The sequence below is a fragment of the Peromyscus leucopus genome, chromosome 7 (genome assembly GCF_004664715.2).
Source record: "Peromyscus leucopus breed LL Stock chromosome 7, UCI_PerLeu_2.1, whole genome shotgun sequence".
Taxonomy (NCBI): domain Eukaryota; kingdom Metazoa; phylum Chordata; class Mammalia; order Rodentia; family Cricetidae; genus Peromyscus; species Peromyscus leucopus.
In genome coordinates this window covers 102,125,928-102,152,834 of record NC_051069.1, presented here as the reverse complement: position 1 = coordinate 102,152,834, position 26,907 = coordinate 102,125,928, and the positions used below count along the sequence as shown (strand labels likewise).

Genomic DNA, 26,907 nt, shown 5'->3' with positions numbered 1-26,907 from the left:
AGAAAATCAGTTATGGTACAAGCAGAAAATCATGTGACCTATGATAAGTAACTCATAAAACCAGAACTAATTATAAACCACTAGTCAAGAATCGTAAAGATGTTAAGCACTACACCACATATCTCAAACATTAGTCTATTTTTAGTGTTTTGTGAAATTATCACAAGTTAGAATTCTGTAATTAAAAATCAAGAACTTCATCCCTCTGTCATAACTAAACATAGCTATTTGCTACAGAAGAAACCAAAGAATGCCACATGGACCTTACTAAAGGGCAGAGTGTGTAACAGACAGCATCATATGCTACAGTATTATAACTAGTACCTGCAGAACACAGTTCTTGATTATAAAACAGAAATAGTTAAAATTCTTTCTTTATAACTGTATGATATAGAAGAGTTAAAGAAAAGTTAAAATGAGCTATACATGGTGGTACACCTTTAATCCCAGCACTCAAGAAGCAGAGACAGGGGAGCTCTGGGAGTTGGAGGGAAGTCTGCTCTACACAGCCAGTTCCAGCCAGCCAGGGCTACACAGAGACCCCCGTCCATTGAGATAGAAAGAGGGAGAGGGAGAGAGGGAGAGAGGGAGAGAGGGAGAGAGAAGAAATACCCCTAACAGCATCCCTACATTCTGAATCACATGACCGGGAAAGCATGTTTGGTTGGTCTGAAATGGAACCAACCTAGTAGACATGCAGTTTTTATTTTCCTTTCCTTTCTGTTTAATCAAGGTACCATAGACAAAAAGATAAAACACAAAATCTTCAAGACCTTGATTTTTTCACACCAGTTACTGTAAACAAGAGGTTTCCAAGATACAACCAAGGCACACATTTGTGTGTATCTAAGAGGTCACTGACCTCCAGCACTCAGATAGGCATTCGTTCTTACAGGCTCATTCTATCAGACAGACCCAGCAGAAACTGACACCTGGTAAGATAGTCAACTAACTCAGGGATCTTAATATGAAAAATATACTAGAAATACACTAGAAACACCTCTAAGAAGTTCAAGGATATGCTGCATCATTGCATAAAAACCTGCTTTCTCCTGTCTTTTTATTTATTATTACCAAATCCGGAAACCATTTTTTGAGGCAGTTTTACTTGACCACCACCCAATTTCTATTGTGACAAATTATTCAGGACCCATTATCTTCAACCATTTTAAATGTTCAAGAATTTAATTTACTACATCTAGACAACTGTGAGAATACATTCTATATTTCTGCACTTCAAAGCACAGCTACAATACCCAAAAATGGCTCGATCCTGAAATACCACTCCCTTCAAAAGACACATGCCCAAAACCACTTTGAATCTTTCCTTTAAAGCTGGCAGCTTAAAAATAAGTACCCTTAAGGAAACACAAATTCATACACGTTCTTACTGGAAGTAACAATTTATAATATTCATTTCTAAAAGGCAACACACTTTATATGTTGCAACACTCTCTCCAGACCTGCATTTCTGCTGCAGTCATGAGTAAACACACTGCTCTGAAGCACTGAGTGTCACAATGCATGAAGCATGCACATAGACTTGAAATGGATTTGCATTACCTCCAACCTTAGGGCCACCTGCTGAACCAGGCTTTCTCCCACTGTTGACAGGATTTCCACATGTTTTAGGTGCAGGAACCTTGAAGGCTGAAGCAGCTGATGATGGCCTGTTTCCATCCACTGATTCCTCATCATCAAAGCTTTTATCTACACAAAGCATAAGAAAACAGATGCTAGGCTTTTTGCATATTCCATTAAGACTCAAAAATAAAATAGAACTATGAATAAAAATCACTATTTAGGTAGATATTTATACAAAATAAAAAATAAAGGTCCTTTGAATAAGTATTTATATTTTGGTTAACACTTTACAAAATAACCTCTCTAATTTAAAATAAAAATACCATATTGTCATATTTCCTACACATACATGTCAAAACATTAAAGTAAACATATCAACTTTAGAGCAGTCAAAGCATCTCCCTTTTTTGATGCTCATATAAGCATTTTCTGCCAGCCCCTCCCATAGTCAATCTTCCAGCACGCCCTGCCTTATTCCTATGCCCAGATTTCTGCAACTTACAATCACAGATCCGTTTGCAAATCAGCCGCCTCATTCCTCCGAATTTCCCTCACCCTAGAATAGCTCCTAATAGCTCACATGGCCAAATACAGTAAATTTGATACTAATCAAAGATTCTATCAAAAATAGATAGAAACAACCACAGAACCACCACTGAGGTTTGTGCCGGCATTTTTCTTTCTCTTCCCTGCCCTAGGTGCTGCAACAGCCAATCAGCTGCAAGGTGACATCATCTTATGGCAGCTACAGCTAGATGAAAGGTAAAAATTCTCCATGCCTCTATGCAATTACAATGTATTCTCTATCAAAAATGTAAAAGCATTCCATACTAAAGGTCTGTAAATCTAGATTTTTTTTCTCTTACTACACATGAAAATCCATGCAATTAGGACATTAGGTTTTAGGCAAAAGTCACTGTGCTGTGTGCTACTGCATCAGGCAAGCATGGGAACAGCAGGGCTCACTGCTACACATAATTAACTCTGCCTGTAACCTCACAATGTGCTGCCTACGGAGCGACAGAAATGGGACCCGACAGTCTCTTGTCTTAAGTGATTCTCAGGAGCTCTGCAGTCTCCTTCTGGAATATTCACGACCACACTGCTATCATCTCCTCACATACAAGCTCACCGACCTCCAGCCAACTCCTCCCTCCCCCACTCACAAGATAGATGCCATGGACTATGCTGAGAAACCGTTTTCTCTAGGACCCTGCACAAACCAATCCTGACAAACAAGATGGGTGAGGTAGAGAAGCAGCTTTACCACAGGCTTTAGACCAATGTCAGGATCTCCTTCCTGTCTCTTCTGTATCCACCATACAAATGCCTACTCATCTAGAATAAGTAACCTCCATGAAGATATACCACCAGTCTAACTATTAGTTAGGGGCAAAGAAAAGACCCCAACAAATTTTAAGACCATTTATTAAGGGGAAAAACGATCTAAAATCATGTTCCATTTCAGCAAGTGTTTTGTTAACATCACTTCTATCCCCCTATCCCTCTGCATGCCAAAATCATCTTTTAAATACAACATTCTTTTACACAATTAGGGAGCCAGTACAGAAAAATTTAATGAGTTTAAAACTTGAGCTTTAAATATATCACTCTATTAAGAATACCAAAACAATTAAAAATAAACTTTCTTGGTTCATCATTATAGTCTCTCTCTCTCTCTCTCTCTCTCTCTCTCTCTCTCTCTCTCTCTCTCTCTCTCTCTCACACACACACACACACACACACACACACACAGAAGAGAGACACAGACAGAGACAGAGAGACAGAGAGAGACACACACACACGCCAGAATTGACACAGAAATCTACAGAAAGTCAGGCACTGAAACAGAGGAGGCAGAAGTTCCCATGGAAACGGTGTTCCCTTCCTATGCACACAAGAACTGAAAAGATAAGTGTCCCTATCATTAAAAAAAAAATTAACTCTTATCATTCTCATGCTACTAAGATTTTTTAAACTTTGTTAACAAAGTGAAGCATGTAAGTCCCAAGAAACAAATAATAAATTTTCACAAGATGAATGTCAGTCTAATTAGTACCCAGCTGCATCTTGTGTCTTCTAAGCACTCTCCAAATCCCTAACTAAGCCAGTCAGCCTTAAATCCCCATACAGCAATACAGAAGTGGAGTATCTACTTTAGAGTCTCTTCACTAGGCAGGAAAAGAATACTGGGAGATTCATCTTGTTGCTTATAGCTCTGCTATATGAAAGTATCAGTTTCCTGGTGCCCATTCCACTACTCACAGACATGTGAGCTATTGAGAGTTTGCAGTTATTATAAAGCTGTGTTCTTGAGAGTAAAACAATTAAAAAGGATCTGTGGATTTCAACATTATTGGCAAGTAGTATACAAACCACAGGTCAAGCATCTCTAAAGAATTTAAAATGTTTTAAAACTATTTCAAAACTCTGTGCTTTTTGATAACATAATGCTAAGCTTCAGACCTGAAAGCATTTTGTATTTTGAATTTGGGTATTAAGGATATTCAGCTAAATATAAGCAGACTCAGACAATTATTACAAACATAGAAAAAAGACCCAAAATCTGAAACACTCATGGTCCCAAGCAATTCAGATAAGGAATATTCAACATGTAATTTTTTTTTTTTTTTTTTTTTTTTTTTTTTTTTTTTTTTTTTTTTTTTTTTTTTTTTTGGTTTTTCGAGACAGGGTTTCCCTGTGTAGCTTTGTGTCTTTTCCTGGAACTAACTCGGTAACCCAGGCTGGCCTCGAACTCACAGAGATCCGCCTGGCTCTGCTTCGCGAGTGCTGGGATTACAGGCATGCGCCACCACCACCCAGCTAAACATGTAATTTTTTTTTTTTTTTTGAGACCAGAGGAAATCAAAGATGCATTTAGTAATATCTATGGTAGTGCTTCTCAAATGTGGTATTCAGATAAAAGCTCAAGCCCACCTTACGTTCGTCAGAGATGCATTTTTAATTACAATTACACTTATTCTGTGTACCCCTGTACCTTGGCAATCATGTAGAGGTCCCCTAAAATGTAAATTCTTGGGTATGAATCCACCTACACTGCATCAGAAATGGTGAGTATGCGGCCTGGTCCACTGCTACTTAAGACATCTCCTAACAGTCATGTGTGATCCACTCTTCTACAGCAGTGGCTGGTGGGTTTGCTTTTTAATCACAAGGACCATGTGGCAAATATCATAGGCCATGAAATCTATAGACAGATGTCCTTTGTGCAATTATGACATGAGAACAACAAAGCAGCCCACAGTCTGTAAAGACACGGGGCAGCTGTGCTTCAGTATCATGTATAAAAACGAGAGGACAACAGAGACTGGTCCACAAGCAACACTCTACCAATCCCTGGTTTAGGGTAATGTAGACATAATTTAAGAAAAACAGAAAAAACTGATAAAAACAGTAGATTAAATAAAGTCTGAAAGGATATAAAAATTTAAAAAGATACAATAGAAAATTACTTTTGTGCTAGACATGTGAATTCTATTTCCCGTGTACTGAAGTACCAAGAACCATCTTTGTATTCTATTCATCTTGCTATTCTTTGAAGCAATGAACTTCAAAGTTGGGCTTTCTTTTTCATTCCATTGACCATTAGATTAAGAGCAATTAGGCACTAACAGTCACTGAATACATTTGTCTTACTGACTAGTTAAAAAAGGTGAATTTTTAAAATAATTTCTTCAGGGTGGGGGAGAAATGTGTGGTTGTAACCTGAAATTTTTTTGTTCAGTTTAAAACTACATCAAGAAGGGAACTAGAAAAAATGGTTTAGCAGTAAAGAGCACAGGCTGCTCTTCCAGAGGACCAGAGTTCAGGTCCCAGCACCCACATAAAGGCTTACAGCTATGTAACTCCAGTTCCACAGGGACCTGACCCCTCAACTGGCATCCTCAGGCCCTACATGCACGTGCAGGCATAACAGCCATACACATAAAACAAAAGTGAATCTTAAAAACAAAACAAAAAACTACATTCAGGGGCTCAAGAGATGACCCGGCAGTTAAAAGTGCTTACTGCTTTTGCACAGAACCCAAGTTCGGTTCCCAGTACCACTACCTGGCAGCCCACAACCACTCAGGGAATCCAAATCACTCTTTTGGCCTTCACTGGCAGCTGCACTGCACTCATGTGCACATGCTTACTGGATAAAATGTCTGCTTTTTAAAATCTTAAAAGCAACCAATGTTTGACAACAAAAAACACAAGACCATAGGGGAAAAGGAACAGATCCAACCCCATAGGACATGCAAGCAGAAGTTAGGATACCAAATGACAAACTCTTTTTTTTTTTTTTTTTTTTTCGAGACAGGGTTTCTCTGTGTAGCTTTGCGCCTTTCCTGGAGCTCACTTGGTAGCCCAGGCTGGCCTCGAACTCACAGAGATCCGCCTGGCTCTGCCTCCCGAGTGCTGGGATTAAAGGCGTGTGCCACCACGCCCGGCCCCCAAATGACAAACTCTTAAGGTTAAAGGGAACCATGAGTCAACCCTTATTTTCCTATTGTCTATTTTTTTTTTCCATGGGAGACCCACCCAGGGGCTGGGGGTGGCTCAGTGAGTAAAGTGCATGCTACACAAGTGTAGGACCTGAAGACTAATCCCTAGGACCCACATAGAACTGGGTGGGGTAGCACATACATCTGTCACCCCAGGGCTCCTATGGGGAGATGAGATATGCTTTTGTGGGTCAGCTAGCCTGGCATATGCAGCAAGCAAACACCAAGAGACCTGTTCCAAACAATGTGGAAGGTGAGGACTGAAAACCAAGGTTGTTCTCTGAGCCCACTCCCACATGAACTCACTAGCAGACACACATGCACATAACACCTGTACCACCACCAGTGTCATCATTACACATAAGCAAAAAGACAAGTAAATGAATAAAATTGGGGGTGAGTGGGAGGGGAGGGGAGGGGGAGAAAAAGGAAGAGACAGAGACAGAAAAGGCAATCAAATCAAATGCTTCAGTACAGTAGATGAGTCAGACACTCAGGTCCTATTTCTGTGGGCTGTAAGAGCAAATGCAAACTTCCTAGGATCATCCCAAAGGTATTAGAGGACAAGAATAATTGAGCAGGATGAAAGAGTTATCACTCCGTCTGATGGTCAAAGTGACACGATGAAGAAGAGGAGAAATCCACAGGTGGAGGAGAAGAGGGAGAAGAGACCAAATGGAAGAAACAAGACACCACAAGCAAGAACAAGTGTGAACAAGCACTAGTAACAGGTGTGCTTAGAACACCACATCTCCTCTGTGAGTCCAAGATTGTAAAGAGGACGAGAGGGAAGGAAGCGAGGCCGAGTGGGCTGCGGTGCTGTCCGTATGAGGAAGATTAAAAAGGTAAAGACATGGAATAGGACAGTCAACAAAGATGGAAGAGGAAGAGGTGACCGAAACAGACAAGGGGGGAAGAGGGAAGACATGAAAATGGAGAGGTCATGGAGGAAGTGGCTGAGATGAGAAGGGAACTGGAAGGCGCCTGTTCTGGAGTCTCACGTCTGGTTCCACAAGTTTTGAGTAAATTCTTTTTTAAAATGTCAATTCTCTAGTTACAAGAAGCTCCTTATCCAACTTATTATATTTAGATGCATTCACAAATAAGAAACACTATGGTTTGTGCTTTATTACTTAAATGAGAGAGAAGGATGAACAGACTAGAAATACCAATAAAGTTTTATTTCTAAAAAAAAAACTTACATTAACTGTGGCAAAACATGATCATTTCACAAATCTAGGAAGTAGGTATACAGAAATTTGTACTGAGTGCATGCCTCTGCTATGGTTATTAAACTGCATAATAAAATAATCTTAAAAGGAAAAACAACAACAAAAATCAAAACAAAAAAAAAACAATAACAACAAACTAAACCCAAAAATTCCTTGAAGGCTTCATAAAAAGTAAATGAAAGCAAATTAATCCCCCACACATGAGCTGAACCAAAGTGCAAGAAAAATGAATTGTTTAGTAGCTATTAGGCTGGGTGGCCCGGACAAGATTTAGGAAAACAATAAACTGAATTGTTCTATCTGGGTGGGAGCAGAAAGAGAAAGAGATACAAACAGAAGAGGATGAAGAAGAGAAGAAAGGGATAAACTCCAGGAGGGAATGGAGGAGACTGGAAAAAAGAAATATAGGAGAAGAGGAAGGGAGAGAACCAGACCAAGTACAGAAGGAAGTTCAGCTTGCCTTTGCCATCTTGAAAAGCATGTGTGGAGGTTGTGGGAGCACTGTGCTGCCGGCCCACAACCCACTCCTATGCCCAAAGTCAAAAAAGCTCGGAAAAGCAGGCTTTGCTTGGTCTTTTATTTTTCTTCAGTAGAACACCATTTATTTTATGTCTTTTAGGAAAACTTAAATTTCCTGTCTAGCACTCGCAGACTCAGCCAGTCTTTTCAAGGATTTAAACCTCTAAATTAACATTCATATTTCTTGCATGAACTCCTTCAAGTCCATGTTACTTAGGGTTATATGGGTATAACAGACGTTTTTAACTATGTTTGGTATGGAATGAAAAAAGACAGTCAGGTAATTCTTCAGTTCTCAAAATTAACATAATTAAAAGCTTAGACTGCAGAATAGGTGAAGGGTTTCTTTTGGCTTTGGGTTTAGAAGACAGTGTCTCACTATGTAGACTTGGCTGGCTTGGAACTCACTATATAAACAAAACTGGTGGAACTCCTCATAGATATCTACCTGTTTTTGCCTCAAGAGTGAAGTTTTCTTTTTTTTTTCTTTGCTTTTTTCTCTTTTTGGTTTTTCGAGACAGGGTTTCTCTGTGTAGCGCTGGCTGTTCTGGAACTCGTTCTGCAAACCAGGCTGGCTTCAAACTCCACCTGCCTCTGCTACCCAAGTGCTGGGATTGAAGGCATGCGCCACTACTTCTTGCCAGAGTGAGTTTCTTAATAGTCAAATTTGTATCGAAACCAGTTCTGACATTACTGTGGGAACATTACTGGTCAAGCTAGAAAGCACTAAATATATGATACATAAAATTAGTTTTAAAATTTTGTTTGAGATGGGTGGTGGTGGTGCACACCTTTAATCCCAGAACTTGGGAGGCAGAATATTATGCATGAATTGGAATCTACCTTCAAGTTTAGGTTTTTAATAAACATGTAAAGAAGACCTATACATATTAAAGGTGCATTTCATCTCTGGTAGTCACATAAAACTGATAGCAATGGGAAGGATGAATACTTCACAACTATAAAAAAACCTTAAAAAAAAAACCCACAAAATTTGGTTCAAAGTTTAGCTACCTCTGTGTAACACAAACAGTGCTTGCAGACAAGTTTCATCAGTCTTTGATGTTTTAAAATTCTTGACACAAATGCTCAGCTTTACTAACAAATACTTTCAGGATATAAATATAGAATATTTTCTAGTTGTTATTAAATAGTAAGTAAGGAAGAATTGTTCCGAGTGTTAAACTATTGGTCAGTAGGCTGTTTATTACTGTTACTGTCTTATCACGTTTTATTGGCAAAATATACTCTGTGGTGGGGCTAAAGAGATGGCTCAGCATTTAAGAGCACTGCTGTATTTCTGAAGGACCAGGATTCCATTCCCAGCACCCACACAGCAGCTCACAATCATCTGTAACTCCAGTTCCTGGGGATCTGAAGGCCTCTTCTGGCCTCAACAGGTACTGTATGCACATGGTGCACAGACATACATGCAGGCAAAACACCCATAATTCAAAATAAAATAAAATAGAAAGTAAAGGGTGTGTGTGTGTGTGTGTGTGTGTGTGTGTGTGTGTGTGTGTCCAGTGCTACTTGCTGTGGGATGTTCTGTATGTTTAATGTGTTGCTCTGATTGGTTAATAAATAAAACACTGATTGGCCAGTAGCCAGGCAGGAAGTATAGGTGGGACAAGCAGAGGAGAATTCTGGGAAGTAGAAGGATGAGACAGAGAGACGCCGCCAAATGCCGCCATGAGAAGATGTTAAGATACTGGTAAGCCACGAGCCACGTGGCAACTTACAGATCAATAGAAATGGGTTAATTTAAGCTATAAGAACAGCTAGCTAGAAGCCTGCCACAGCCATACAGTTTGTAAACAATATAAGTCTCTGTGTTTACTTGGTTGGGTCTGAGTGGCTGCGGGACTGGCAGTTGAGAGAAATTTGTCCTGACCGTGAGCCAAGCAGGACCAGAAAAACTTCAACTACAGCTACTTGCTGCAATTTCCTCAGTTTTTCCAAAGCCAGAGATTTTAAAGGTAAATATCTGGGATAGCACCATACCAATGTGGTTTCATCATCCACACACAACTGCCCTTGTTTGGGAAAACTTTCTGGAACACTGACTTTGCTTCCACCACAATGAATTACTGGATACAGTATTTTATCTCCTGAAATTCTGTTCTTGTAGCTTTAAGCATTCGATCTGTAATTATCAAGATTGAGAGTTCTTGAGTCAAGCCTTCCAGACATCTCAGCTGCTGCCCAGGATTTGTCTTAAATTCATTTGGTGGCAAAATCTGAACTAACCTAAACTCAGTTTATGGCAAGACATAATGAGGCAAACATGAGTCTATTTGTTCTTTTTATTCCACTCAGTATAAGCCTGCACACGTTAACAAAAATGAATGACATGCATGATTACAGGACACTGCTGCCTTAGGCCTGGCAGGAGCTGCGACAGAGTACATGAAAGAGGACAGCTGGTCCCCCAGGGTTTCTTCTTCTTCTCCATACCCCAGGCTGGCTTCACATTGCAATCTCCTGCCTCCATCTCCCACATCCTGGAATTACAGGTGTATGCCATGACACCTGTTTGCCAAGGATTTATGAGTTTCTGTCATTTTAATCAAACCCACACACAGACACACACACACACACAGACACACAGACACACACACACACACACACACACACACACACACACCACTTTTTTTTCTTTTTTATTGAAGGCAGGTCACAATTTCAAATGGTTTTTAAACTTTCTGCTTCATGTTTAGGATACACGTACTCCAACGTAACTGTGTCTAAGATAGACAAAAACCACAAAAAGTTGTTCCATCTCACAGGGCAAAAAGAGCAAGCAAAAACTCACACACAGGTCTCACAGTATTAATGTTGTGCAGGTTTTCTTCAGTCAATCAACTAGTTCAATAAGAACCCTAATACCAGGGATTTACACACATAAAATACGCTCTTTTTCATACTAACTAGTTTCGTATACCACAGTTCCTCTTTCACTTGAAGCTATATCCTTCCTTATTCTAATTAAAACAAGCAAGAGGACTTTGTTTTCTGGGCTGTTATACTCTTGCATAGCCAATGAGGACCAGTGAGCATGGTCCTTACTTAATGGCTAAATTATCAACAGGTCAGTAAACAAGAAACCTTATAACCACCACTCATGTCTAAGGAATCTCACTGGATGCTTGCTCTATTACTTCTCCTCTGTCTGTCTCCACAGGTTCCCCCTACTCAGTCCTTTCTGGTGGCGATTCCTATTTAAGCACAGCCACCATGTCCAAATCTTCTCTCTACTCCACATGTTTTCTAAAGCATTTCACCTATTCTCCATGTTAAGTATCCTCAAAATGTTCACAAATTTCCAGTGGTCACCTCGGGCCTAGAATATCTGAGTTCCAAATCTATAGATCCCACTATCTTTGACCTGTCCTCTGAGGAAATCATCCCCTATGGAGATATTAAAAGCATCTTCAGTTTAACACAGAGGACTACACCAACACTATATTTAAGCCTTCCCACACCAGTGTGATAAATGACATCACTATCTCTGCTACTCAGGCTCAAAGTGTGGAAATGCACCCTATGCATCCCATGCCCACATCTACCATCCATCAACAGTTCTTGTCCTATATAACTCCCAGCAGCACTGGAAGCCCACCTACTTCTCGTGACTTCTGCTGCCACTCCTAAATTGAAGCCAGACCTGCACCACCTCGTCTACAGCACTGTACCAACTGCTTTACTGGGCTCTCTGTTTATATTCTTGACCTCCTTTCAAACCACAAGGTAGACAATGTGATACCCTACAAAGAATTTGGATCAAAAAATACTGAAACGATAAACACAAAGGGAGCTATATAAAGGATGGACTTGGTCAATAACTAGATACAATGCTTGATATTAATAACACAAAGACAATCAGATATTGTATATCTTCTGACAGAAGCCCAAGTCTGGATCTGGTGCCATACCTCCTAATCCTTCCCAAAACAGTTCCACCAAGTAGGGACCAAACATTCAAATATATAAGTGTATGGGGACCATTTTCATTCAAACTACCACAGCCACATAAAACAGTACTTTTGAAAAATCTATATCAACAAAACAAAACACCCAAATCAGACTTGGTTTTGATCAAGCCATCTGAAGCATTTTCAATCTTCAAGAAATACAGTAGATACAAATACAGGTGTGGTGGTACATGCCTGAGATTCCAGCACTTAAAGAAGGCAGGAGAATCAGGATTTCAAGATCATCCTCAAATGCATGAGACTTCCAAAAAGCCAAACACATGAACAAAAGATTAAACAAAAATACTCAAAAAAAGCACTAGTATAAGCCAATTACCAAGCTACAGTATGGAAAACACTCACCTGACAGATGCCAAATAAACATCAAAAAGAGAGACTGACTCTACTGCTAAGAAATGTGTTAGTCAACGACAGTGGCGAGCCTAACTTGAACCCTACTGTAAAAAACTGAAAAAAAAAAACATTATAAAGCAACTAAGACCTAAACACTGAAATTATTAAAAATTATCATTTGAATTACTTTGTTTTCAAAGTCCATACAACAGAACCCAATACTATAAGCCACACTGTAAGAGTGAACATGAAAGCAAAGGGCAGGGTATGTGGGTAAGCCCCTAAAGAACGTCAGCACTACCCAAAATAGTGAGTTCCAAGTTAAGTGAGAGAAAAGTAAGATGGAGAGCAACAGAGGAAGACACTCAACAGTGACCTCTGGTCATGTCACAATAGGGCACACACACTTAAATGCATGTGCTCACACCCATGCACAACATATACATAAATATAACAATTATTATTATTATTATTATTATTATTATTATTTATTATACAGTAGAAAGCTTTCCACAGCTAAAGTAAAAAAATCTTCAGAAATAAAAGCTGGTAAAAAGTTTCTTAGACAGGCAGTGGTGGCGCACGCCTTTAATCCCAGAACTCGGGAGTCAGAGGCAGACGGATCACTGTGAGTTTGCGGCCAGCCTAGTCTACAGATCTAGTTCCAAGGTAGCCAAGGCTATACAAAGAAACCTTGTCTCAAAAAAAATTATTTTTAAAATTTGTCTTTAGCTTAAAAATAAATTTTCACTAAAATTACTAGAAGTTGAGACTTCTAATAATTTTAAGATATAACTGAACAATTTAAAATATATATTTAAAGACTTTGCTGGGTTTTTTCCCCCTTTGAATAATTCGGGAAGGTTATCTTTAAAGATTCAAGACCTTCAATGATTCAACCAAGAGATAATCACAATTTAAACAATAAAATTAAATAACAATTTATAACATTAAATAATGTCATGAAATATACCAAGGTAAATAATAAACGATGTTCATGAAAGTTAGAAATTGTACAGAAATTTGTCACTTCAATTTTCAAGCCAGCAACTGTTAAGAACATCAAACTGTAACATTCTACAAGTACAGAGAAAAGCTGTGAACCTTTCAAGAGTCCAGTTCATTACTGACACCCAGTAGGTAAATGGGGCTGCCTCAGGAAGACTGGGATCTGTTTAAAGGTACCTCCCTCCCAGAGCTGCACCAAAGGTGGTTGGCTAAGGCCGGCAGTGACTACTATTAGCTTGCTTTATTTTTAGCCACTGGCTAGTTTCAATCTTAGTTACTTACTGTCTCCTGTCTTACATTAATGCTAATACAATTTTTTAAGAGCTTTGATAGAATAGAAAATTCAATCAGTAGAATAAGAGAGACGTTTGACTGCTTCAAGTGGCTATCAGTCTCTTCGGGCTTTTGAACACTTCCTGAAACATCATCTCACCTTGGACTGTTAGTGTGCACCGCTGGCTTTCATGATTCTCAATAATACTACTTGTTTGTTCCTTGTGATTTATTTTTCTCAATATGCTTTTTTTTTTTTAATCCTGTCATTGATTTTAGTAGAAAACACTGTCCTTACGTCAGCAAGTGAAAAGGCAGGTTTCGTTCTGTGATTTACATCATATAATCCCAGTGTGTCATAAAGACTGTTCAGGAGCCTGGGAGGGGATCTTTCCAGCAGTAATTTCTTGCTAGTGGTCCACTCCTCTTAAACTAAGTTTAGTTAAGTCTGAAGTGGTCCTAGAAGCAAAAGTATCTCACAGAAGAGTGATCCCTAAAAATTCATGATTTTTTTTAAAGACAGGATCTCACTATGTAGCCCTAAATGGCTTAGAACTCATTATATAGACCAAGCTGGCCTTGAACTCACAAAGTTCTCCCTGCTTCTCCCTGAGTGCTGGGATTAAGGGAGTTTGTCACCATGCCTGGTTCAGTTGCATATATTCTTAACACAATTTGTTAATAGATTGTATTGAATGTTAAAAATTTAGAAACAGTTCATTTATAACAAAACCTTATTTCTTTCCAGCCACTCTGCAGGAACAACAAAAGGCCAAATTCCTTTCTCATGCTTCTGGGGCAGATTGCAGGCCTCAGCACCACATAATAATCCTACAGGTTTTTAATTAACCCTCTCTGATTTGACTGCTGAGAGCATAATATTATACAATTACTCAGATGTTTGGTTTTATGCTTTGGAATAAGAATGGAACAACTGAAGATAAAAGCATCCAAAAGCTACCCTCAAGAACTCACCAAACAGTGGTCAGTGGTGGCGTACGCCTTTAATTCCAGAACTCAGGAGGCAGAATCAGGTGAATCTCTGTGAGTTTGAGGCCAGCCTGGGCTACAGAGCAAGATCCAGGACAGGCACCAAAACTACACAGAGAAACCCTGTCTAGAAAAACCAAGGGAAAAAAAAAAGAAAAAAGAATTCACCAAGCATTAAGTCACTCCAGAACCCTCAAGGACTCACCAAGAAACAAGTAACCCCAGGATCTCATAAATCTGAGTTGACCTTGAAATAAATAAAACTGCCAATGACATAACTGAAATACCTAAAGATCAGCTATAAACAAAGAAAAAGTCAAATGATTTGGCCAAAGATGCCAAAAGGCAGACTGGAAAGATGGCTCAGTTTATAAAGTAAGTGCTTACTACAAACACCAACCTGTACCTAAAACCTCACTCCTACCCCCGGGCAGCTCAACAGGTAGATCCCAGGGGACTGCTGGCCAGTCCGTCTAGCTCAAACAGTAGGCTCCAGGTTCAGTGGGAAATCCTGTCTCAGAAAGTAAGCAAGAGCAAAGGAAAAAGACACCAGTGTCAACCTCTAGCCTCCACATCTACCTGCACAGGTAAACAGACCTGCACAAATAAATAAAGCAAGCCAAATGACAACTCCCAGAACACACATACACACACACACACACACACACACACACACACACACACACACACGTCTTATGAAGATGACTAGTGTTATCAGAAAGCAGCCATGTTTGATAATGTGGATAATTTTTACTGATATAATTGGTAAATTATTTAATCAATTAATAACATCAAGAACTGAAAAGAGAGGCTAGAGAGAGGGCTCAGTGGTTAAGAGCACTGGCTGTTCTTCCAAAGGACCCGGGTTCAATTCCCAGCACCCACATGGCAGCTCACAATTAATTGTCTGTAGCTCCAGTTCCAGGGGATCTGGCATCCTCACACAGACATACATACAGGCAAAACATCAATGCATATAAAAATAAATAAATTTGAAAAAAAAAAAGAGCTGAAAAGAATGTTGGTTAGTAAGTATTACTGTTGAGAATGTATATAATAAAGTATTTCTGGAGTATAGTTACAGCTATCACAACTTAAAGTGAAAATTTTGGTCCTAAAATGCTACTTACATAGTATTTTGAAAAATGCATGTGTCTGTATTCACATAAACAGCCTGTACAAAAGAGCCTTTTCCAGAACAATTTAGGAAAAATTATATGTGGCAAAGAATGTAAACTTTCACAGAAGATGAAATGGTTATACAATATCTATACAATGGAAGGCTATGCAACAGTTTAAACAAATGAAGCAGAGTAACACATGATGGCATGGTATTAAAACACTTCATGTGTTATTGAGCAGACATAGCAAATGTTAAAAATATATTCAGAATGACTGCTTTCAGGGGTACGGCTTAATGGTAAAATAACTGGTCAGAGTAAGTGAGGCCCTCCCCTAAAGTAAATAAACAGCAATCAACACAAAATGTTTGAAGGAAGGTTTAAGACACAATACAAGGCATGAAAAAGCATGCATGAAGTATAAACAAGTTTAAGGGATTTTAGCATTATGATCATTTCAATTTTAAAAAGATGATATTTACATAATAAATCCACAGTGAAATTTTAAATGAGTCAATAAGTTAGGAATAGTGCAGTGCACTTGCTGCACACACTCATGTAAGGTGGTGCATGGTGTGTGGACGCACAAACTGTATGTGAGAGAAACTCGTGCACAGAGTAGCCATACCAAACATTAAGACTGCTCATCCTGACAGCCTGCAGGTATACACATGGCTTTATTATTCAGACTTCTAAGGATTTTTTAAAAAGGCATATTTTAATCCAACAAAAGTGTTACTATTTTAAGGAAGAGAATTAGTTGGAAGGTTACTCTCTAAGCTTTACAAGTGGTCATTACTTTGAATTAAAAAAAAAAAAAATCAATACATTCCTAAACTGTCTAAATGTATTATTTGGAAAATAAAAACCAAGTAAAGAAACATGGATGGCCAAAGAACTTAGAATAAAAAACAAACAAACAAACAAACAAAAAAACCCTAGATATAAGCCAAAGCAAATGCAACATTTAGTTGCCTAAAAATTAAGTATTTTTGTTTGTTTTATCTTCCTAAGAAACTTGGCAATGCTCTTAAGTATCTGAAAAATTAATTTGATATTTTTTACCTTAAAAATTAATAAAGTCTATTGAATTTATTTATATGGGTCATATAAAAGTTACATAAATTCTCAGAATCCCTCAGAACAATATGTAAAACAATCTCCTATCACACTTTTATTTAAATGTACGTAAGTATTTTAAATGACTATCAATAACAGCAACTTCGTGAGTTTGCAATCTATTCCTAAGGGCACCAAGAGGACCAACTCTCAGACAGAGGTTATGATTTAGTCATAGGAAGACTGACACTATTAAGGCTTAAAACCACACACACACACACACACACACACACACACACACACACAAACACACACACACGGCAAAACACTGTAGAACCCTTACACTCCCTCTGTACACATCTCTGATACTGATTATGAAACATATGTCTAAGCATCTTAATAAAAGGTTTAGCAACAAGGAGAAGGCTCAAATCGTCAGTGTTATGAAGGACAATAGCAGATGCACATCTGGGGCTGTAGATTCAGCCTCGTTTGCTTTCTGTGCCTGAACCTGGAACACACCTTTCAGCAGGTCTCAGTTTCCTAATCTGTGAAATGGAAACACCAAATATCCGTGTACTTCACCAGTCATTTGTACCTGAGAAGCTAGTGTATATAAAGTATATCAAAGTGCCTTTGAGAAGTATAAAACACTATAGAAATAGGTGTTTTTAAAATTATCCTTACCAAAACACCAAAAGATAATCTGTGATCAAATTATGTCCTATATAAATTTCTTCAAAGATGTTTACTAGAGACACTGACAAATCACAGGCATACTAATTAATGTAGTATCCATGGCAAGCCATTTTGCTTCTCTAAGTATTTTATTACCACAGAATTCAAATTCTGTCAAATACAGCAGGAAAGATGTCAAGCTGGCTCATCAAACCTCCCTGCCTAAATCTGCCATTACTCCAAAGGCCATATTCCCCTCCAGAGCTTCTGTACACATTCTGTGACCCTTCCACCATCCCTTCATAATCAATACCAACACCAAAGCCTGAAGAAGCCGTGCTTGGGCTGCAAGGTAAATTTCACCTAATGTTTACCAGACCCTACAGTGACACACCAAGTGAAAAAAGACACACACTCGCATAAACACCCAGCCGGCTGCACACAAACATGTACATGTCCTTCATTCTTTAGGGAGAAACGTATTTCTTATACAGCAAACAATCATCACCTTAAAACGAAGTGTATAACACAGCACAACAAGAGAAATAAATCATACTCACCATCTCCCATAGCCATTCAGATGGTCCAGGGAGCTCTTTCAAACCAAGAGGTCAAATATCACAGCAAAATAAGTGTAGCTCAGTGCCTGCGCCACTGGGCTCGGCCTGCAGCCTACAGGCACCGGGAGCACTGTGTGACCCAGGCCGCGCTGCAGCTCTGCACCGCAATAGCCAACAGCTGCTACTCCACTTCAAAATAAAAGTCTGGGGTCTTGCTGAAAACCCTCGTTTTTTTTTTTTTTGTTTTTTTTTTTTTTTAGCAAAGCCTAGCAGGGCTTGATCAAAATTATTCTTTAACTGCACATATGCTGTTAGATACACGTTGTGATGTTTCGCCTTGTACCGGATGTCTGAAATTTAATCTAAGAAAAGCTCTGGGAGCCAATAAATGTCATCCCACGGGGGGACTTTTAATGCAATCATCAAAACACAAGGCATGTGTTCAGCAATCATTTTCTGCTTCCCTAAAGATATCCATGTAATCAGTAGCAATCACATGATCTGATGGATTAGCTGGTTTGCGCCTTTTAGGAAAGGTTTTCATCCTTTTGTCATTACCTTTTAATATTTACAACAGAAGACTGCTAGAAGTGCACAAACAGGAATAGCCCAGTTTCCATGATTAACTGCTCTCATTATGCAGGAAGCATTCTGGCTGCCGTAAACAAATCACGTCAAAGACAGCCCATCAAAGGCAGCTCTGTGCACGGGCAGCAGGGCCACACGGAACAAAGCTTGCTTCTAGTGGAGACAGAACTAGCCAGTGCGCAGCTGCAGGGGAGCTAAGCACCCTCTCTCCAGGCTGCACGGCCATCACTACATTATCCAGCTCTGAGAAGGCCCTGGGGCTCGTGGCCGCACAGAGATTTGTTATTCAATCAACCTAAGAAAGGAGCTTCTCCGCTCGCCATCAAAGGGCATGCTATGAAAATACACAAAACCAGCTCAAGTTACGGTACTGACTCATATACGCTGAATACCAAGGTAATTTTACAGCCTAAAGCCTAGCTCCTATGTTACTTTACTGCCAGCCTCTGAGGTAAATAATTCTCCTCCTGGCAACTGTCTCAAACAGAAAAACTGGAAATTACCGTGATTATAAGCCAAACCGTAACTTGGTCCTAAAGCACATCAGACAAATTATACACAGTGTTTTCACAACGAAGGGGGAAAACAGAGCAGCTGCAGCCACCAATACTGTTTGCATCTCTATTAGCATAGGAGATTGTCTAGAAAGCCCCATGCCGACCCCAGGCCCCATCGCAATCACAGGAGACCCCAACGTGTAGTCTTTTCATCTTGGGCTGGTGTTGGCTGCTTCTAGCCACAATATGCTTAGTTTTAATTCCATTTTCTTTCTAATAACGGAGCTAATTCTGCTGCACTTAGCGACTTTACCAACTTGCTTTTGTAACATGAAAATTAAAGTCCAGCTTCTTAAAATGCTCAGGAAAAACAAATGTGTATTTCTCACTATTTCCTAAACCAAATGATTATATAGTCAAATCTGATGATTTAATTTAGTGTTCTTGACTCTGCTCAACTAGTGCTTTTAAAACTAATGTCAAAGAATTTAATCAGAGCTTCAAGACTATTGCAATGGCAATTATGAAAGAAATCAGAGACGAAAGCATTATATACAGCTATGTATGCACCAGGACACATGAGAAGAGCAACAAAAACAGGTTTTCTCTGAACAGTCAAGCCAAGAAGACAGTGTTACTCCATGTCACCCACCCCAAGTACACGGCCTTCTCTAGGCCAAAACTCTTCATGGCTCCTACGTCTAGGACCTATCAAAAGTTCTCCTGACCTTTTGGACGCTCGGAGCATAGTTCTGCTCACTTGTTCAACACTCCACAGACCCTGTCTCCTTCCCGCTCACTGGGCTCCAGGCAGCCCTGGTCTCTCTGTGTTCTTCAAATAACTAAGTCCTGTTTACCTCTGGGCTTTCATTTTTGGTTGTGAGACTAGCCTTTAATGGCTGAGTCATCTCTCTAGCCCTCACCTCTGAGCTTTCATAGTCACTATTTTCTTCTGGCCAAAGTGTTTTCCTTACAATTATTTCTTGACTGGTTATTCTATCTATCAGGTCTCAACTGAAATATGTATCAAGAGAGGCTAAATTAACATCACTGAACTACTTATCATTTCAGTATTCTATTTTCTTTATATAATGACCGTTCATATGATGACTCTTAAAAAGGTTATACCACCTTTACAAAAAATCCCCTGGGTTTTACAGTTTATATTTTTCACCACAAACACTCTAAATCATTATAGTGTAAGATACACTGTTCCATCATTACAGTCTCAGGCAAAGACATGAAACAATATTATTTGCCATAATAGTTTCTGGTCACAGACAACCATGTGGAACAAACTTAAAACTCATACCATATCTGAAGAAACCAAGATAATTTCCCTTGGGTAGGGACATCACGTGAGAAAGAAGAGGTAGCATCTTCAGGAGTCATTATCCTACTGTGCAAATGACCCATTTCCACACATCTTCACAGTGTGCATTTATTTCACCCTAAAATGTTTTGTTCTTTATAACTTTAGTTTTTAGTTTGAGTATGTGATAAAACAGAACTAACAAAGGGCTGAAAACTCTGTGGGGCAAAAAAAGTACAGAAATAAAGAGTTGAATTAACTTTCAATAAATTACTTTTTACATGAACTATTGGTCTTCCTATTGGGGCCTATAAAATATTTTCATTGCTCAATTAACAACTGTTTTAGCACTCCTGGAGACTGAACTGATAGCTCTGTGTATAGGCGAACATTCCCCCTGAGCTCTAGCTCTAACCCCAGACAAGTCCTGAACTTGGCTCCTGCTCCCTCAGCCCCACAAGCAGCTGAGATGGCAGGCCGGTTCCATCAGGTGGAGCGTGTGTATGAAATAAAGCAGAACTGGGATCTTTGAAGACATTTTTTTTTTTTTTTTGGTTTTTCGAGACAGGGTTTCTCTGCGTAGCTTTGCGCCTTTCCTGGAGCTCACTTGGTAGCCCAGGCTGGCCTCGAACTCACAGAGATCCACCTGGCTCTGCCTCCCGAGTGCTGGGATTAAAGGCGTGCGCCACCAACGCCCAGCCTCTTTGAAGACATTTTAAATACAGATTTTGAATACATTATAAGTATTAGTACACAAAAAGAGTCGCTTGGGAAGACAGACAACACATCTGAAAGCACAGGAGTGGATTTCTCCAAGAGTCACCAACTAATACGTTTTTTGTACACATAAACATTATTCAAGTATCCTGAGTTAGAATAAAATGCACCATAATTTTCCTTGTTAATATTGGTGGAAATATTTTTTTTTTCATTTAATGATCTCCTCCTTGGCAGCAAGTCTTTAGGAAGAATGCAAATTTCATGAACAAGGAGTACTTGTGCTTTCCCCAGTGCCATCACCACACTAAGTATCCATTTGACAGGAAACATAAGGCTCCTGCAGTGGTCCAGGGGAGCACTAAAGGAGACCTAAAGTACTGGTAGTGGTGAGGGAAAAAAAAAAGTTCCTGTATCAGAGGTAGAAGTTTCACCTTGGTGGTACAACTGACTGAAATAGCTAAACTGGGGAAGAAATAGATTTAAGGATTGAGAAGAGAAACAGAGTCAGGCCTGGCAGCTCATGCCAATAATTTTAGCATTTTTTTTTTTTTTTGATTTTAGCATTTTCAAGGTAGAGACAGGAGGATCAAAAGTCCAACCAAGGCCATCCTCTGCTACACAGTTAGAAACCAGCAGGGCCATGTGAGATCCTGTAAGGGATAAGGGGAAAAAGGGGGAGATAGGGAAGAGGGGGAGCAGGGAGAGAGAGGAGAGGAAGGTGGAAAAGGTGGGGGAAGAACAGGAACACACAAACCATAACACAAACAGGGTTGCTTATGGATATGATAAACCTGAAATGAATGCCTATTAGGCATCCAAACAGCAATGTCATCAAGACCACAGGCTACCAAAAGCAGAATATAAAGAAGAGATGAACAACAGCTAGAACTATATTTGGGAGTCATCAGCAAAGGATTTGGTAGTCTTTGGTCTGGACTGGATCAGTGAGAGAGAGATTAAATCAACATGAGAGAAAATGGTGAGATGTCCAGACAGAATATAAGAGAATTAAGTAATAGCATGTATCAAAGAACATCTAACTGAGTAGGCCAGTGAGTGGCACACGCGTTCAATCCCAGCACTTGGTAGGCAGAGGCAGGCGAATCTTTGTTAGTTTGAGAATAGCCTGGTCTACAGAGAGAGTTCCAGGACAGCCAAAGCTACACAGAGAAACCCTGTCTCAAAAAACAAAACAAATTAACCAAAAACAAAAAATTTCAACTATCTCCTACATTCAATCTGTGTGTTATAGACAATTTTAACTTTCATATTCAACTACACTTGCAATATTTACATCATAATCTCCAAGACAATCTTTGGGACACCCTCAAAAAAAAAAAAATAGAAGAAGCCAGATTCTAACCTCAAACTATTATATTTACAGAGAGAAAAAGGATAAAAAGAAATGGAAGAACAAAAAGCTTCCCCTTCTCAAAGTAGCAGGAATAATCTCATCAAACAAAATAGCAACCATGCTTCCAAAATGATCCACATTCAAACAGTGACTCCTTTAATTTTATACTACATACCACAGACCTTCCTCAGTTATAACCAAATAGTTTGGAGCACAAGGAACGCCATGAAAACCCCCAAGTCAAAACCACTTAGCAATTCCTCCTTTTCCTGCTGTCCTGGTTTCTTCAGACACCAACAAAGATAACTACTAGACAAATTAGGATGCAGTTCTTAAACACCTTCTATTCAGAGGAGAAATGCGAGAAACAGCTGTCTGAGTGGGAACTGGCAGCAATGAAGTCACTGTGTGCTTGGGACCTAAGTTTAGGTTAAGGTACACATGATCCATAACACATAACTGTCACTCCACCCGACTCCCTGAACACAACAAAGCCCAACCTCAAGGGGAAAAGGAAGGAAGCCTAAGTTACATTTGAGCTAGTTTTCCTACTGTATGACTTTAAATTCATACAACAAGATTTTTCTCCAACATCATTTACTCTGTCAAGCAAACCCACATTCTGATGTGAAGCTGCTTTCCCACTTGAAAAAAGTGATTATCTTTGGGAATAGAATATATTCTTTACAAATATGGCTAACGAATACAGTCTAGGTAAATGTTACTCAGTAAGACAAAACACAACTTACCAACATTTTCAAAAAGGAAGGAATCACAAAATCAAATAAATGCCAACTTATCTGTGGATACAGACAGCAATTCCAAACCTCCCTGAATGCTTTCTATTTGGCCTCATCCTACTTAAGCAAAGATGATTACTGTCGTAAAATTCCTGCTGTCTCTTCCCTAATACTGTCATTCAGAATCTGTACATTGGTGAAGAAGGCCAACTGACCCCACAATTTCTACTAAAGGCAGCAAGAGAAACTAATTACTCCAACTGTAAGAACACATTTCACACATGGAACAAAGTACAAGAGGGTTATCAACCTTTAAATATGAAGACAAAAAGTAAGGCCAGAAACATTCTCCCTTTATACTACAGTCCCATTATGAAATTTCACGACCCCAGAGCTCCAGAGAAGGTACAGATCCAGGATTCGAGAGTCCACTGTTATACCCTGTAGTTTACAAGCTACAAAATCAATACTTTTAAAATATACCTGGGTTGAAAACGCACTTAGTGTCTAACACTAGACTAAGTCATCTCAGAAATGTTTAAGAGCTCGAAGAACTTAATTACTCTTACCTTTGCAGACACTCAAAATCATACCGCCCGAATTTTGTACTTCATCAAATTTGGCAAGTATCATTTCTAATCTGGGAACAAAGAATAAATTGTTTTTACATAGAGATGAACAGAAACAATTTCCTTTACCACCTCTCTTAGAAAAAAGATTATAGGGATTTGTTTTAGCTAAACAACTCTCCTACAATTGACTCAAAGAAGACACAAACCCTGCTCTCTTCATGAGAAGCCAAATACAGGCCTGATTTACATATGCAGATATGCCAATAAAAAGACAGCTTTCACACAAAGCAATTCCAAGTCCACAAAAAAACTTTCTAGTTGCATCCTTGTAACAAATCTATTCAGGCATCGTTCAAAAGCTTGTAGACCTCATGCTAAAGAGACAGAAGGCAAATACAACAAGATGAAGGAAGGCAGTGACACTCGTACAGCTGCATTTGAGGCATCTTCTGATGTTACCAATCTCCCACAACACCAATTCCACTAAATTTATATTCAAGGTAATTACTCTTTCCACACTTCTCCTAATGCTTTTTTAACAAACAAACAAACAACCCTCCAAAACACACACACACATGTCTGGTTAGAAAAGTAATAGACACTCCTTATAGAGGGACGTTATGAATGCAGCAAGGAAAGGAAAGCAGTATTAGCACATACTCTGACAGTGCAGAGCATTTCCTCTCCTGGAGTGTTTACATTCACATAGATCTTCCTTTGGGATAAAACTGGATCTTGCTGACAATGTTTTATTATAGTTTGCCATTTCTTTAACTTATCAACCTATCATTCTATGATTTTTTCTTCAATTAATGACATATATTTGGGCAAGGAATGAGAACCATTGTTCTATGGCTTTTAACTGCCAAATGTTTTTCTTTGGCTTACTCTTACATTTCTTTCACAATTTTATTTCCTAAAACATTTTATTAAGTCTTGATCCACATTTTATAATTTCTTACTTAAAAAGTGAGTCTACTTTCTGAAATGTCAATATCTAACTTTAATAGAAATAACTAGCCAGGAGGTGGTGGCACACACCTTTAATCCCAGCACTCAGGAGGCAGAGGAAGGCAGATCTGAGTTCAAGACCAGCCTGGTCTACAGGGTGAGTTCCAGGACAGCCAGGGATACACAGAGTCACAAACAAACAACAATTTTTTTTAAAGTACTAAATTTATTTCAGTTGTTAAAAAAAGGAAAGAATAGAAAAGAAAAAGAAGAGGAAAAAGGAAAGGGCTGGAGAGATGGCTCAGAGGTTAAGAGCACTGGCCATTCTTCCAAAGGGCCAGGGTTAGATTCCCGGGAACCATAGAGCAGCTCACAGTCAGCGGTAACTCAGCCCCAGGGTATCGGATGTTCTCTTACGCCCTTCACAGGTACTGCATGAACATGGTGCAAACACATACATGCAAGCAAAACACCCAAACATAAAATAAAAGGAAAAGAAAAAAATATGTATTTTTTTGCAAAATCTCCTTGAGGATTCCTTATAAAGCGATTTCTAAACCTTAACCACACCTCCAATCCCAACTGATCCAGTAAGTACAGATGTATGTATCTGCATAGGAAAAGACACAAGCTGCTTCTTCATCCTACAACATAGTGTCTTCCCCGGGGTTGAGCAGATTAAGTAGGTAAGATGCAGACATGAGATGCAAGTGAGCACTGTGACTGGAAGCTGACACCTCAGAACGAGTCCAGATGAGCCAGGGACAGAAAAGAAAGCAGTATAAGGCTATGAGAAACATGAGACTGCATGGGTTCCCTCAGCAACACTAAAAGAAAAAAAGAAGCCTGAGACCAATATTTTTCTAAAGATTAGGAAAATGGGAGTAGGAAATTTTAGACAGAAAGCTTAGAATAAGCTGGGGAGGTGGGTGACAGGTGGTGGGTACATGCCTGTAATCCCAGCACTTGAGAGGCAGGAGGAGGAGCAGGGGCTCCAGGTGAGCCTCAGCTATCAAGTGAGTTCAAAACCAACCTGGGCAGAAGAACCCAGCCTGTCTCCAACAAACAACAAACAGAAAGTTCAGAAAGGGTCTAGCATGGAATTAAAATCTTTTATTTATTTATTTGTTTGTTTGTTTTATATGTATTGGTGTTTTGCCATGGGTGTCGGGTCCCCTGAAACTGGAGTTACAGACAGTTGTGAGCTGCCGTGTGGGTGCTGGGAATTGAACCTGGGTCCTCTGTAAGAGCAGCCAGTGCTCTTAACCACTGAGCCATCTCTCCAGCCCCTCAAAACTCATTCTTAACAGAATACCTTTCATTTATAATCTAATGAAAAGTGAAAAAAAGAGCTGAAAGAAGACTCTAGGCCCTTTGAACAACTGTGCATGTGGTTGACGGGAGCAAACTGCATGGAAAGCAAACACAGCAAAGACAAGGCTGTCCGAGAGAACCTAACACGTCTTAGGAACCCACAGAGTCCTGGGAAGGCTCCGATTCACAGGCCAAGGGAGACAGACCTGGAGAAAGCAGCTCTACCTCAAGTGCAGCCCCAGGTTCCAAGTTAACAGTAAATCAGCCGCACGCGGCGGCGGGGGTGGTGGCACACGCCTTTAAACCCAGCACTCAGGAGGCAGAGCCAGGCGGATCTCTGTGAGTTCGAGGCCAGCCTGGTCTACAGAGCAAGTTCCAGGAGGGCCAGGGCTACACAGACAAAACCCGAAAAACAAACAATCAAACAGAAAAAGAACAGTAAATTAAGGTTTATGGTGATATTTTATTTGTGCTGAAATGTGATTTTATTTGTATGTTAATAAATAAAGTTGCCTGGGAGTCAGAGCTCATAGCAAGCCATTTAGCAGAAGTCTGGCAGTAGTAGCACATACCCTTAATCCAATCACATGGCAGGCAAAGTCTCTGTGTGTTCAAGGACACAGCCAGCATGGAGACACACACCTTTAAGCTCTTTACCAACCATAGAGACCTGGAGATCTGTATAGACAGGCAGTGAGAAAGAACTCATATGGTTGGGTTTAGAACCAATGAGAAGGCAGAACAGAAAGGCAATAAAAAGACACACAGGAAGTAGGTCTCTTTTCTTAGGGGAAGGACCGTGGTGGCTGGTAAGGTAAAGGCTATTCGCTAGTGCTCTGACCTCTTGTGCTTTTAACTCTTTATTTGGCTCTGTGTTTCTTATTTAATAAGACTGTTTAGAACTGTTTACATCTACAACGCTGGGCAGTGGTGGTGCATGCCTTTAATCCCAGCACTCAGGAGGCAGAGCCAGGCTACCAAGTGAGTCCCAGGTAAAGG

The 26,907-nt window shown here is 39.6% G+C and overlaps 1 protein-coding gene across 38 annotated transcripts in view; it reads right to left on the bottom strand.

Moving 5' to 3' along the window:
• Clasp2 (cytoplasmic linker associated protein 2) overlaps positions 1-26,907 on the bottom strand; it is a 193,826-nt gene that overhangs the window by 125,489 nt on the left and 41,430 nt on the right. For 27 of the 38 annotated variants that reach the window (XM_028892946.1, XM_028892952.1, XM_028892947.1 and 24 more), the window contains exons 7-8: positions 23,641-23,711; positions 1,564-1,710 (exon numbers count right to left, since the gene is read on the bottom strand). In XM_028892946.1, coding sequence (XP_028748779.1) covers positions 1,564-1,710; positions 23,641-23,711 — 218 coding nt within the window. Of the gene's footprint in view, positions 1-1,563; positions 1,711-2,086; positions 2,302-17,860; positions 18,578-23,640; positions 23,717-26,907 lie in introns of those variants that run through there. The other 11 variants (XM_028892977.2, XM_028892966.2, XM_028892970.2 and 8 more) reach the window with 7 other exon arrangements.